This window comes from Aphis gossypii, chromosome 1, assembly GCF_020184175.1.
Source record: "Aphis gossypii isolate Hap1 chromosome 1, ASM2018417v2, whole genome shotgun sequence".
Classification (NCBI taxonomy): domain Eukaryota; kingdom Metazoa; phylum Arthropoda; class Insecta; order Hemiptera; family Aphididae; genus Aphis; species Aphis gossypii.
The window spans coordinates 41,447,640-41,462,064 of NC_065530.1; the positions used below are offsets into that span (position 1 = coordinate 41,447,640).

General features: G+C 24.6%; 1 protein-coding gene across 2 annotated transcripts in view; it reads right to left on the reverse strand.

Moving 5' to 3' along the window:
- LOC114123376 (uncharacterized) overlaps positions 1-14,425 on the reverse strand; it is a 43,396-nt gene that overhangs the window by 12,790 nt on the left and 16,181 nt on the right. Inside the window, exons 1-2 of one of the 2 annotated variants that reach the window (XM_027986320.2) lie at positions 3,408-3,686; positions 800-1,061 (exon numbers count right to left, since the gene is read on the reverse strand). In XM_027986320.2, coding sequence (XP_027842121.2) covers positions 800-1,018 — 219 coding nt within the window. In that variant the 5' untranslated portion in view covers positions 1,019-1,061; positions 3,408-3,686. Of the gene's footprint in view, positions 1-799; positions 1,062-3,407; positions 3,687-14,425 lie in introns of those variants that run through there. The other variant, XM_027986319.2, reaches the window with a different exon arrangement.

The following is a 14,425-nucleotide window of genomic DNA, read 5'->3' on the forward strand; positions in this document are numbered from 1 at the left end:
ATTTTGATCAAAAAAATCAAAGCGAAATGCTTATACTACAATAATAGTTAAATTATATTTTGACATTATCGAAAATAAATTATGCAAAATAACGAGTTATTATAAAACACCTAAACTATAGTAAAAGTATAAATAAGCAATTAAATTCATTTCTCGCAAAATGTGTAAATCAATTAATATACGCATGTATAATATTTGTTTAAACAATTTCTCACTCGCAAATATAATATTATGTTTGAAGTCTTTACCATTTATTTATGTATTTTATCGTAGAAATATTGTAGGACAGTAAATGTACAATATTTAAACGTAGTTAGCTAAAAAAAAATATATATATGACAAGTTAAGTACGAAATTCTGTGTACAAGTCGATATAATATAACAGTATAATATTAAGGACATAAATAAAACGGCAATAAGTCGGTTAGCTATTTATCAATAATCTCAATTTTTTTTTTTTTTAAATAATATTATAATAGGTACATATTTTAATATCATAAAATTTTAGTTTGTTAAAAAATAAATAGTTATATTTAATAGTCTTAATTTAAATAGATATGTGACTATAAATACGATTATACGAATATCAAAGACATTAAAAGTCTATAAAAATTAATTTTAGTTAGATTTTTATAAGTGCAAAAATCTCATTTTCTGATATTTTATTATCGACTATGTTCGCATACTCGTGTTAATGAACCCAAAGCCACAGCACAGTTCTGATATATTATAGATATATTAAACATTAATTGGCTCATTCGTGACATCAATCGCGATTGTTAAAATGAAATTCACTTACCAGTGCGTCTTTGTCCGGCCATCTTTCCAGCCCACTCCACACGTACTCATCTACTAAATTTTCCGGTATCTGAACGTCCGAAAACGGCGAACGAACTACTTTAGACTCGGTGCGATGTCGAGCCGGTTGACTTAGATCTTTGTGGGTCAACAGAACGCACGTCTGTCGCAAATTACCTCGGCACAAAAGTCGTCCCCATTGTAGTCTTACAGGTATCATGATGCGAGAAATACCGAATGAAATAGCCGGTAAAAGATTTCAGCTAAAACAACAAATAAACAACTTCATTTTTAAATATATCTAAATACTATAGTTAATTGGCAGTGTAAAATAATCAATAAATGGTGATAATAATCAGTAAACATCGAACCTTATTTTATTTGTTTTTAGGATTATAGTGTGTTTTAATCAACATAGACAAATATCGGCAAAATCGATAAAACCCCATACTATTCAGTTATATTTATATTGAAATAATATTATAATAATATGTTTTACTATTATTATTGCGGTATAAACTATAAATACCTATAGCTTAAAATTAGTCTAAATATTTTTAGAATGTAATTGTATATAAACAAGTATAATAAAACATACAAGTAGTAACAATTTCAAGTTCTCACGAATTTATTTTCAATATGTGTACCTACTTTGTACATATTGATATTATAAGGATGATGATTCGATAAATAAATAATAATAATAATAATCATAATAATAAGTTACAAAATAATTTGTAGCAGCTGTTCTTGAATTTGACAAATTTTCAAGTAACAAACCATTTTGCTAGAAGTTGATTCAAGTTGTTTACCCGGATTGACGAGTTAGGTAAGGTTAGGTTAAGAAAATACTCGAGAAAATATAAATCATTTAATCTTTCACCAATGCATAAGACACAAATCTATATTATTATATGATCCAGACTCAAAATTAAATTAAATTAACGTACCTACGTGTATACATACAAGTTTCGATTCCGATAATTAGTTTATCAAGAAATAAATTCATAGAGTTAAAAATAATAATAACAGTAATAAACACTGCTGTGATGATTGGAACACGGTTGGTGGATTTAGGCTTTCAAATGTATACTTTTCCGACAATTATCTCGGTCGTCTCACGGAGTTGTTGAATTTGTAAATTTTAAATAATTAAAATCCTCTTAAACAAATGCTTTTACATTAATTATGAAAAACACATAATTGCCTTTTGGACTACGATGTCGTTTTATTTTATTTACAGATTATGGATTTTCAGTAATCATCATCGTGATCTTAATTTTATTTTAAAATAAATAAACAAACACCACAATGCGAAATAAAGGGTATTGTACAAATAAATTGTCTTACAATATTATTTAATAGCAATGATATTTTAAAATTCTTTGAAACTTTGAAACTAGGTATATTACTTTAAGCAACTATAATATTTTTTAATCACTTTGAAACAGCTTATACCTACAATATAGCTATAAAGTTATATATTATAATATAATGTATTAATGTCTAAAGAGTTATATATTTTATTAGCTAACACTCAAAAAAATCGTTATTGATACGTAATTGATATTACCATATTTACCTATAGTGACATGTATTGACACTGGTCTTATACTTATAACAACAAATAATATATTATCTACATGTGCTTCGTATTTGCATAAGTTTCAAAAAATATAAGTTTATAGCACACATAAAAATTATATGCATATTATACAGAGTGACCAAATATACTCACTTTTTTTTTCAATAATTCAGTTATTGATTTTTAAATACTTGAAAATTCCAAAAATCAGACTTTGAATAAATAAATTATATAAAAGAAAAAATGGTGTTGAGCATATTTGGAAAATCGTCCTGTATATAATAGCATTAAAACAATGATATTGTGTAATTTCCTAAGTGTTTTGCAGTTAGCAGTGAACCCGCATGAAACAATTTAGTAGGTGTATAGTTAAAGTATATTAATCTGCTAAATACAATATACAAACTGTAGGTATTTAAATAATGATTAGGACTCTAATAGTAATCTATTCTGATATTGAACTAAATAATATGCAAATCAGCACACCATAATAGACAATAGTCAATTAAGATAAAAAAAAATCTAAACGATACATAAAGCAATGTATAATACGATATAATTATTTTATATACAACACAATTAATACAGAAAAATTCGGGCACTTCTGAAATAATAAATATATTTAATGTGTGTTAAGATAGAAACACTAAGTAACGTCGGACTTCTAAATTCATTATAAATAATAGATTTTTGTACAGATGTATATACAATATTAAAACATTTCATAGTTTACCTAACGATCAATAATCAAATAACCAATTTTACATTAAGTAATCGATGTTGTCATTGAAAAAAACTAAATAATAATATTACGTTTGATTACACTGGAAATAACATGGCATAAGTAATATAAATATTTCAATTAATATTATGAAGTTTTTGTTTTGTTAGTATTAAAAATAAATAGATGTTACAATAAAACTTACGATTTGTAAGCTCTAAAAACAAAAGTATTATAGTGTAGTTAAATAAATATTGTGAAAATAAAATTTATATTATGTAAAATAATCTTAAATTCGCTTACCCAAATGTATTAAACTGCTTTATTGGGCAAATAAAGTCACAAATTATCTTACTATTATAATATTTATTAAGTTTGTTTACAATAATATACTCCCGTATAATTATATGGTTCAGTACACATAAGTCATTAAATAAATCTATTTTTTAAATAACTCCAAATGAATAATTGTTAAATAATTTAGTATAATTAAAAATTAAAACTGGATATCAATATAGTAAACATTGGCTATCTTTAGTTATTAATCAATAATATTTATTTCCGTTACGATTTTGTCAACACTGACTGTCGAACATAGACTGACACGTTTTGGCGTGTAAAAATCATTTTTATATTTCATAGTTTTATGACGTCATTATTCGACGCGCCATGGTGGATAGTCATACTCGTTGATTATTACTTATCAGTGATAAGTTATCACTGGATGATATATAATACTTAAATCGATTATCTATTTTATACATAATATGCTATTTTTTTATTCAAAATATAAAATATTTAAAGTCAATGTTTCCCTTTGTTTTTAAATTGTATATGTCAATTATTTCTCTATTAACTAAAACTTACAGTCTTAATTATAATATATTGGTTTATTTATGATTAATTAATACTAATTTTCTCTTACTATAGATATGTATCTAATTTAAGCACATAACTATAAAGTAGGTATTCTTTAGGTTTTTAAGTGTTTAATCAATTAAGTCACACACCGCACCGGATTAAATAAATGAAGTGCCTAAAACCAACCTATTAAAGGTTAAGTAGCTTTTCAAAAAGAAAACAAATTTGGTACACTCATCAAATAAAAAAAAAAGCGCGTGTAAATGAGTAACGATCTGTTGTACATTAGTTATCCACTGAGTCACTATTATGGGCATATTAAATTTGAATTCAATAATTTATCATTGTACATGAAAAACGATTCTGAGTGGAAACAATTGTCAAAATCATATATTATACTTTTAGTAATTTAGTAAATTAATATATTTTTTTCCCAAAAATATTACATTTATTATATTATTCATGTTTAATTATTATATAATTTATACGTATATTTATGCCGTATTGTATCAACTTATAGGTATAGCTCAAAATGTAACTCTTTCGTAAATAACGTAAGACAGTTGATAATTATATATCATCAACTAAAATGCAACACTTTCTATAAACATATAATATTATTACTAAAAATACAATAAACTCAATTAAAATGTTTACATAAGTACCTTTAATAAATAAATACATCGATTAAATTTAGTTATTACAATCTAACTAAGTTAGTTGTTGAATCATGAATTTATGAATTTGTAGATACAAGTGTTTATGACCTCTAAAATATTGACGACATTAATCACTAATTGTATAAGTTAAACATAGCTAAGTAGTATACATATTATATAAGTTAACATCATATATTTTTACCTCTTTAAGAGTTCATATTTTAAATTTTATTTTGCATACTTGACTCTATTTTTACTCATGATGCGTGTTTGGTTAGTATTCTTATATGAATGCGTATTTTGAACATATTATTAATATAGAAACTATTTGGATAATAATCTTATATGGATGTGCATTTTATACATATTCTTGATATAAAAACTATTTGTCTATCAAAAAAAAAATATATATTTATATATACATATAGAATACACACGTTTTGTTGTACCAAATAAGTAGCAGAGACCTCTTCGTGTAAAAATAATAAAAGTAAAATAGATTCATTGAATATAATTGGAAATATAGTCAAATAGTAAGACAAAATAAAATTGTATGCTTGATATTGTTGTTGGTAAAGTACGAAAATAGGAATACAATAGTAGCGCCATCTGTTAAGTAAAATACAATTTAAAATATTTTTCCAGTTGGACGCAGGTAATATAAAATATAAAAATGATGGTCAAGAGGGTAACGCTCTTCTGTACAGTAGGTATCGAGTGGACATCAGATATACAGTAGATTACTTTAATGGGTGTGTTAAATTAACTTAAATTTGAATCCAATGATAAGATTATTGTTATGAAAAACGATTCTGAATGGAAATAATTTGTCAGATTTTGGATTTCGTAAAAATTTAAATATAATTTTAAATTTTTTAATTAACGGACTCTTATTTTCTTTAATAATAATTGTAAGCCAAACTTATGGAAAATCGTATATTAAATGTTCAATTCTTAGCTACTTATCTATATAACATTTTTTATAAACTTTTAATTATAAAAAAAAATTGCAAAGATTCATGATTTTGACGCATTTTATTAATATTTGAACATCAAATGCTAATAAAAAAAAATATTAAAAAATATAAATTTGTATAGCCAAAAAAATTGTACCGATATTTTTAAAATAAAAAAAAACTAAACAAAAACTAATATTTCAAATACTGATAAATAGTTTATTCAAAATATTATGCGAAATATTTTAAATACTAAATTATGTAAATATAATGCTCATCTAAATAAATAGAGACATTTTCAGGTATAAATCGGTATCTTTACACGATTTCGTAAAAATTTAAAATTCAAAAGCTCATAACAGTTTTTCTCATGATGACGTTTCGAGTTTTCTTTTTAGCTATTTAAAGGAAAACTTATTTAAGACTTAGTGTTGAAGAAATTTAACCTTAGACATAAATACAAAACATTTTATGTTTTTTTTACTACAAAATTTACTTACACATTTTTGCGATTTTGACATACTTCGAAAACATTTTTGACAACAATTATTTATAAAAAACATTATATTGAATTTTCAAGTTGGTTTGGCCAATCAAAATTCTTTAATTGACATTTCAAAAAAAAAAAAAAAAATATTTTGAAAAATCGAAATTTTTAGTGGTTTATAAATAGCTAAAAACAACCAGAATACTTTGAAAATTTAACTGTGTGTCTATATAACACTTATATAAAAAGTTGGTAAAAATTCCAAGTATTTACAGTTATTCGTTTTTGAGTTACAATAATATAAAAATAAAAATTTTGTTAAAAACTGGTTTTGCGTAAAAATTCAAGTTTTTCCGTCACTTTTTTTGTAGTTTTTCTCGATGTTTTTGAAAATTACTGAAAACTTCTTACTTTTGACCTTAATTTACCACCTGAAACCACTCTTTAAGTTTTAAATGAAAGCATGAATGTAGTTTTCTCTCGTCGACTCATCAAACTATTACAGACGATGAAGGAGTGGGAAGACGAATCCCCATATATTACAAAATCACCACTTATCAATCCCTGCACCGATTGAAAAAAAAAATGAATGCCTATGTAGTATGTAGTATGTAGTATGTATAATTGTTGCCATGCATGATATTCAGACTGGAAATATTTAGAAGTACACGGTCGCTGCAGCTTATAATATTTATAGATATATGACGTTTCATATTATAAAGCATTTTGTAAGGACATAATATATTGAAAATAACCCAATCGATGTGCGTGCGTGTCGTGTATTCGTGCAAGGTGCCGTTATTATTATATGTATAATATATTTACTAAATAGCATATTATTATTTGTTTGTACGAAGTATATCGACAATTTGATGAACTTAAGAGTTTAAAGAGCAGCACACGTTATTTAAAAATAAAATAAAGTGCACATGTCTACAAATTATACCACTCAGTCTATATCGGTAAACAGTAATATTCAAAAAATTAAAAAAAAAAAAATATTTTTTTATTTTTTTGTAACCTAACAACGATATTGAAGGTCCTAAAATAATAAACAATCTATAGAACTGTCTTATTCGACTACCGCAATTGAGCTAGTATTCAATCTTATATTAATTGTTTATTCATACATTAAAAATACGAAGTGTATGAAGCATACACTTCGTATTTTTAATATGATGTACCCACAATAGGTACCAATCCGTATCGTAAAGAATAAAATATAAAGTCAATATAAGACTATAACGAGTCGGCACGCACAACGTAATTCAGTACTTACTGGACGTTTACGGAAATCTCTGATCTCTCTGATATAAATAATATGATGAGCTTTACGATTTGTATACAATCACAAAATCACGCTCAAATGCATATATTTATTATATGTATATTATATATTTCAAAACGTGACGACCTTAGACCTATTGTCATAAGCAGAAATTTGAAAAGTGTATATTATTGTACAATATGTTATATATATAATGTCATAATATACAAATACATATTGAAGTGTATACCTATATTGTACGCATTTGATTATAAGTACGGAGAAAACTCTTGAACATCAAATACAAAAGCTTTTCATTAACCCTCGATATTATAGTTCTTAAACTTCAAAGTGATATTAACTCATACACAAACCTTTTACTCTGTATTTTATTTCAACAATATAATTAATGTAAAATACGTCGTAATTTGTTATGTTTATACATAATATTCAACCTATTTTGACATAACTATCATTTTAATAATTATATGTAATACACTCACACATATACATATTATTATATATTTACAATATACATACTTTATCGTTATAAACAACGTAAAAATACAATTTAAATTAACCATATTATTGTGCCACTGCTAGAAAGGGCTTAAGTTAATTTTGTACACAATAAAACATTAAAATAGATCCACTTATTTTTAGTTTTAATTGTTGGTCCAGGCCCCAAAAGTGTATGTCACATAAGTCAATGGTATATTTTTTAATAATTTAAATAGTAAGAAATAGACATATTTTTAAATAATGAAATAATGTTCACAGCATTATTTAGTATAAAGAGCATAAGATAACTATTTAATTTAGCATCATTCTTATTAATTTGGTATAAATGTTTAATGTAACTTGCACGTATGATGTATCGTAAATATCATTAAAAATAATCAAGTAAAGAAAAATCTATATATTTTATTTATGATTATATTATAAATAAAACAATTATTATGATAAATGTTAATATTATAAAATTAGTAAAATTGAGTAAAATTACAAAACATTGAAAACAGAATATACTCATTATACTGTTATTATGATTAATATTATATAAATGTACATAATAGGTTGTCCAAATGTAATTCAACTAGAAATACTGTACTTTAAATCAGATTTCCTTTAAATTTACTCGAGTAGAAAATATTTAAGAAACACGTAAATGCCAACATTATTCTTCGCTAATTACACACTGAGTAATATAATGAATTTAGTAGTGTAGAAAAATGTATTTTGGAAGCAACATTATTTTTGTTTACGTATAAAATAATTATACGTTAAGAAATTCCATCTTTTTAGGAATGAAATATTAATTTTAATCGTATCTTGTTTCTTTTGAAATAGAATTCGAAGCACGAATGAAAGGTTTTACAAGTTAGAACTTGGGGGATTCACGAGCTGTACATAATTACCTATATACCTACGTAATAAATGTGAACAATTTGATCTTGTACAATTTAAAACAACATTAATTACATTTCTATGTCTGAAACTAGGTCAAACAATCAATATAATGTTTAGAAATTGTAATATATTTTATTATATAATAATGAAAATATCTGAAATATATAAACTTAAATTTACATAATTACAAGCTCGTTGTGATTATGGGCCATAATGTTGAAAAAAGTGAGAAAAACATAGCTAAAAAAATATTATTTTAATAAGTATAAAAATATTCACAAAATCATTTTAACACATTAATAGGGTTAAGTTATAAAAGACGTAGCCATTTAGCTCCCGTTTTACGAACAGGTAAATTTCCAAACGGTTCCAGTTTTTTACCACACAAATTCATTTTCATATTTTCATACAGACTTTAAACTGCTTCAAAAGAGGTGTGGTTAAATATGCGTTGCTGTAAACTAAGTAAATTATAAAAACTATATACTTATATATAAAAAAAATTATAGGTATATTATTGTACATTTTTATTAAAATATTATTATATTTTTGCGTAAAAAAAAAAATAAAAAAAGCGGGTAAGTGGGTACCGCTCTGCTGTACATTAGGTGCCGTGTGGATCACTATTAGATATATATTATAGGAGTGTTAAATTTGAATCCAATGATAGGTATCATTGTATACGAAAAACGATTCTGAACGAAGATGATTTGTTAGCCTTGGATATAATTTCCAGTGGTTGGTAAAAAATGGCTTATGTTTTAATGGCTTGAATACACAAAAATGTAAGTTCTTTTATAATTATTGTAACCTAAACTTATAGAAAATCTTGTATTCAATTTTAAACTCTTAGCCACCTATACAAAAACTTATATGAATTATACCTACAAAATAATTTGCAAATATTCATGATTTCGGCATATTTCGTAAAAATTTAAACTATAAACGCTTATAAAAAAAAAAAAAATGTGATTAACGATTTTTGATTTTTTTTTTTACTACAATAAAAACAACTCATAAGGATACTTGTATTCGATTTTCAAGTTTTTTTGGCCATCCTAATTTTTTTTATCAACACTTCAAAAAAAAAAATTCTCAGATAAATCGAAAAATTTTGTGGTTTAAAAATAGTTCAAAAAAAGTCAAAATATTATTAAAATTTAACTATGTATTAATAACAGTAACATAAACATGTGGTGAAAATTTCAAGTATTTACAGAGATTAGTTTTTGAATTACAACCATATAAAAAAAAACGATTTGGGCGAAAACTGGTTTTGCGTAAAAATTTCCGTTTTTTCATCACTTTTTTTTGTTTTTCTCGGTTTTTTTGAAAACTGTTGGAAAATGTTTACTTTTGACCTCTATAATGCACCAAGGATATTCACTTTATCATCGGAAACCACCCCCAAAGTTTGAAATAGAAGCATTATTTCGACTAGTTATACTGTACACAGACACAAAAAAATCACACATCATTATAAAATCAATACATTCATCACTTCGTTTAGAATCTAAAAAATGCATGTAGAAATATAAAAAATCATACATTGAGTAATTTCTTTTATGCAAAATTCTTTTGTATTATGTATACGTGTTTTTCATTTAATGAAAATTTGTCAATGATGTTTTTAATGAGCTCCTGATTCTTTAAAAATGTAGGTGTGTTAACCTGACTGAGCATTAATTTAATTTTTTTTATGGGAGAGGTTTTGAAATCTGTCTATTCGTTACCGTTTTTGATGGAAACCGTTTGGGATCCACCAGTTATAAGTGATACATTTTAAATAACTAATATTGTCGTTAGTATTGTACAAAACTATTTGATGCTCATATAGTGTATACGATGTCACTATACACGATAAAAGCGATAACGGATATTACCTTAAGTCACAATAATAATGACAGTCTAATAAAGATTATATTATTATTTATAGTTTTTTTCCTATTCACTATTCACTATTTACTACAAAAACAAGAGTTTTCTCCTAAACATTCGATGTATTATTTTTCGCTATAATTTAGTCTCGTTATTTTTAATTTCAATATTTTTAATTCGCTATTTTTCAATTCGCAATTTCTAAGCTTTCAATATACATCTGCGATGTACAATAATATGATGAGTTATTAAAAACATATTTTAAGAGTTTCCACTTCGAAAAATTATAATAGGTAATACTAGTTTTAGTTTTAATTTATTGAAATAGTTTTTCCCTTTATTTACTATTAATTCGGAATCACTAGATCTCAGAAAATGCAATGTCATTCCATATAAAAAATAACAAATTATAAATGCATTTTTCATTTCGGGAGCGGCCCGGTCCTCCTTGGCCCTCCCATAAATACGCCACTGAATAACTTATCTTCTGGATTAAATTTTGCAATGCTAAGCGAAAACAGGATAACTCGATTTTTCGTAAAAATAAGATTTTTTTCATAATTTTTGATCAATTTTTATATAAAAACGCTATTTTTAGACTTGGTTTACTATTAACAACGTTATTTTCTGCTTCTCAAAGATCATGTTAACTGGAGTTATCCTACTTTCGGTTAGCATGGTAGAATAATTCTGATTGTACCTTGACCGCTTATAGTTTATTCAATCATTGCCGTACGCCGTAAATGTCGTATATACGGCTTTGTATTTTTTGATACAACATTAATAGTATAAGTTCATATACCTACGTCTAGGTTATAATTTCAAAATTATACGGTACAGTATTTTGTACATAACATTACGTAACATGAATAAATAAGAATAAGGTCTTATGCCATTGCCATATTATTGTCTTAAGAATATTTTTTTTTATTTAAAATTTTTAAAGTGTTATAGCCATATTAATACAACACATACAAACACACGCATAATGCATGCATAAACACATACGAAATGATGATACGGATTACATTATAAATATTTTAATTAACTGATTTAAATCGCAATCAAAATTATGACCAAATCGTATTTTTTTTAAATTATGAGTGAAAAATATTTAAGTAGAAAAATTGCTATGAAAATCTACAAAATGTTGTATGCCTAATTGATTTTTTTGCGATAGATAATACTATAATAAGACTATAATCTGTACCTATATGACATGATATTGTGAAAAATCTATATGTTTGTCCAAACATTTCACTAATTTATTAATATTATAAGAACTATGAATATTATAAAATATTATGACGATAATGGAGCGTGAAATTTAATTTTATTTGTTACTATACGAACGAATGTAATATTTTTATTTATATTTAAACATGTCGAGTTGTCGTGACACACCCTGTAAATATATAATATGTACGAAATAGCGATATATATTATTGTCCGAAACCAAGTTGGGGACTCCTAAACACATTTAGCTAATACAGCTGATTTATGTGAAGCACGTGCACTATCGCCGAAGAAAAGAAGAAAAATAGAATAAAAAATACCAAACAAATAAAAATAAAAACGAAAACGCAATGAGTGTACAGTGTACACATAACTTACATATAATATTATGTGTATATATTGTACACGACGTTGTTGAAACGAATTTGTTACCATCCGTTAACCGTTTGTTTTATATTTTTATCTATAACAAGTAGGAACCTACCTACTTATTGATTTCATTAAATGTATACGTATTTAAATTAAAAAAAAAATCATTGTGCATTACTTAAAATATAAGATTTATATCCATCAACAATGTGTAGGTAATATTTTAAAATTAAACATGAAATGACTGAAAAGGGTAATCAGTTAAGTAAAAGATAATGTTAATTTAATAAATTACATGTTTTTTGTCCAAGAGCTTTGTATTTCCCAAAAATAATCGAGATTCAATTATAAAATGATGCTTACTTACATTTCTCTACCAGGTCCTCCTATTTTTATACATCTTTCTTAATTTTTCCTGATATTCTCGACGTCTATACTGGAAATTTGATACTGTAAAGTACAAGGAGTGTTAAATTTCAAATCTAAAATAATGGTACTGCTTCGTGAAACATAGATATCTTTTTTTACTACCCGAACAAGTGTTTGTCAGAGAAACACAAAAAAAAAAATTACGTTGTAAACCCATCATAATATGCATTAAGCCACTACACTCGTCCTCTGCAAAGTAAAAAGAAACTAGAAATTAGCTCTGCTATACATAGTAGTAGATATATATTATACAGTTAAGGATTAGCTTGTAATTTAGTAGTTTACTATGAAGGTTGTGTACAATTTGAATTCAATGATAAGTCATTATCTATTATGGAGTGGAAAATTATTCCGACTAGAGATGGTCTATCAGCATATAATATTTTTAATCATATTTTATTATATAGGTACTTATATCGATATTGGAAATTTATTTTGTTTATATTATTACTATGGAAGGTTAAATTAATTTTTGGCTATCATAAATTACATAATACATTATACAAATTATATTATTTTATAAAACATTACTTTACTATAGCCGTCATTAAATTAAATCTAATTTATAAGTAAATATATATGATTTTTTATACTTTACAAGTTCATGCAGCATAAATGTTTTAAATTAATCTTAATATATTAAATTTTGGTATGAAAAAAACTTTCAATTCCCTGCCAATAATATATTTTTTTAATTATAACTCGAAATCTATCTAAAATCGTTATATTTTTATAATTTCACAATTTTGTTAAAATTTGAACTTAAATCTAAAAACAATTTACAAAAAGTATTTTTAATCGACATGTATGGTTTATAGTTTATAGAAATATATTTTAATTATAAAAAGTATAATTTTTTTTAACGTTTTAATTATAAAATAAAAACGTAGAAAATACCAATCTCGATTTTTTATTTATGAATAATTTGCACATTAACAATATATATCATTATACTTACCCTTTTGATGTGAAAAAAATATAGGTATAGTTCAAAGTGAATGAGTCGATGACTATTATAGATTATTATTTTATACTTTACGTATCAGAAATATTGTTTGGACAATTTTTTTATTTCAACAATTTGCAATATACATATTTTTAATTACAATGATGAGAAATCAAAGAATTTTATTCAATATTAATTTTAAAATTGTTTTAGTATACGATACCTTTTGGATAAAAGTACTATTCATGGCATGCACTCCAAATATCAGATGACCTCAACTCAATAAATCGTTTTATTAAAGATAATTTTTCTTCGATAATTTCAAATTTAAATAATATTAACTTAAGTAGTCGTGATGTGGAGATCAAAGCAACTGCTGATTCGTGTCTGTATGGTCCGTTAGTTTGTATATTTTCCTTATTTTAAATTTAATTATTTTTGTAAGGTAAGTAATATAATATATGTATGATGAATATAAACAAAATTTTATTCTGAACTAAAAGAACACCGTCAGTGCATATTTCATAAAAATGTTTCAAAAAACTTATTAATTTATCAACAATTAGACATTCTCTGTAAATGTTCAGAAAAAATAACTTTATAAAAACTATTGAATTGAGTATTTATATTGATGAACGTCGTTTTGAAACAAATAAAATAATATTTAACTTTTCTTATTATATACCTGTGTTTTAACAACATTTAATGATATAGGTACAATATATAAATTGTAATGAGCAATTTTAAGTAAGTAGGTAAAACTAATTACAATTATTGATATATATATATATATATAATGTAAACAATTTTGTAATTTTAAACT